Source organism: Perkinsus marinus, assembly GCF_000006405.1.
Source record: "Perkinsus marinus ATCC 50983 genomic scaffold scf_1104296955628, whole genome shotgun sequence".
Classification (NCBI taxonomy): Eukaryota; Perkinsozoa; order Perkinsida; family Perkinsidae; genus Perkinsus; species Perkinsus marinus.
The window spans coordinates 1-1,629 of record NW_003207750.1 but is presented as its reverse complement, the minus strand read 5'-3'; the positions used below and the strand labels follow the sequence as shown (position 1 = coordinate 1,629).

The window sequence follows — 1,629 nt, the reverse complement described above, 5'->3', positions numbered from 1 at the left end:
TGGTATTCCTATCTGGCAAGTGGCTGCAGCATAAGGCCACCATTGGAGACATAATCCAAACTGAGCGGATCAAAAGGAAGCAGGCCGGCGACCAGGTCAGTCGGAACTCGTCGGCGTCATCGCTTCAGCAGACCGTGCATGTGTTCCCTTGGAGCTGCATATTTCTTTGAGATCAATTCTCCCATGCAGTAGCGATATATGAGCCTTTTAATCAGTAGATAGTCAGCGGGTCGCTGAAGTCGCACGTGGAGGTCGATACGAGAATATTGTTGGTATTCAGATAGTGTTTGGCTCTGTCTTATTGGTTGGTACCAAAGACTGGACCCTTATGGGCAAGCCAGTGATTCCCTATGCTAAGGTTCACTGTACGATAGAACAGCAGACCCTTACGAAGGACCAAGTTTCATTCATGTGAGCGTCGGGGTGGGGTTGGCATGGGTTGAGGTTTTCTGTAGATATAAACCCAAGCGCCGATGGTTCCGTTTCAGAAGGGTGCGGTATTGGGTTACGATGCTCAGGCTTGACAAAATTGAGGTGGATCTGAGCCTGTTGTACTTATTGTGTCGAAGGGGTAGTGCAGATCGATCCGCGATATTCGGCCGCTCCTGGGGACAAACCGCTGAAGCCAGTACGGTTGTTGGATATGTGGGCATCTAGGTGGCAGGTGAGAATAGCTCAACGTGTGGTATGAATCGAGCTGGAGCCGTGTTAGACACCGGAGGAATTGAGGGCGGTACAACGTGATGGAGAAGGCACGATGTTAGCTGAGAAGATCTACGATGGTACGGAGCAAGCGCCAGGTCACCATCAACGACGAGGCCTAGTGGAGGCGTACCGGTGAGCATTCTCCGAACATCATGTCGGGAAAAATGAAGTATGACAGGTTTTATCCGGATCCACAGGCCCCGCATCAGAGGTGGCATTGGTGATAACATGCTTGAATGTTTCAATAGTGTTTCCGGAATTCCATAGTTGTTGCGTTATCAACTGGATAAAAGCAGATAGAAACAATTCAGAAACTCGTATCTTTCAATGGTGACTCTGAAGCCGACAGTACGAAGAAAGCTCCAGGTTTGTACGACGGTGGTTTTCCTGATCTTCGCGGGTATAGTCGTCGCCTATGTACTGCAGTCACCAGTGGTGCCTATCGTTGCTGCCGTGGCCTTGTACTACTATACATATGGCTCTCTCGGGTCGGCCAAATTATGGCTTATACTTATATACCTTCTGGTTGACCTCAGCAAGGGCCTCATAGTGTCATGGTCCTTGGCGAACAAAGACCCAGGGAAAACACCGAGCGAAATAAGCATACTTTTCGTGAAAGATGTGGTATCGTTGGCGATGGGATATGCTGTTTCGAAGCTTATGGGGAACGATGGCAACAACAAAGTGAATGTCCTAGGCTATGACACCTTCAGGTTTCTACCAGTGGCGTTGTTGTTCATGACGAGTCAAACTTGTGCGCTGAAGGCGCTTAGTTATCTAGATCCTGGTAGGTGTTCAGAGCTACTTATAGGAGGATGACAATGCTCGTGTGGTTAGGCACGTTCAAGTTACTGTTGCAAGTCTGTCTTCCCACGATAGCATTCTTCTCATGGTGTTTTCTCGGAAGATTGTGAGACGCACTAC

At 48.9% G+C, this 1,629-nt stretch overlaps 1 protein-coding gene across 1 annotated transcript; it reads left to right on the top strand.

Annotated features, from left to right (window-relative positions):
• Positions 1–29: 29 nt before the first annotated feature.
• Positions 30–925, top strand: Pmar_PMAR009364 (50S ribosomal protein L21, putative; the record flags this gene model as incomplete). The annotated part of the gene is made up of 6 exons (XM_002775715.1): positions 30–95; positions 281–411; positions 456–534; positions 581–664; positions 713–837; positions 884–925. Coding segments are annotated over 6 exons (527 nt in total), but the record flags the coding sequence as incomplete, so codon positions are not given.
• Positions 926–1,629: the final 704 nt, after the last annotated feature.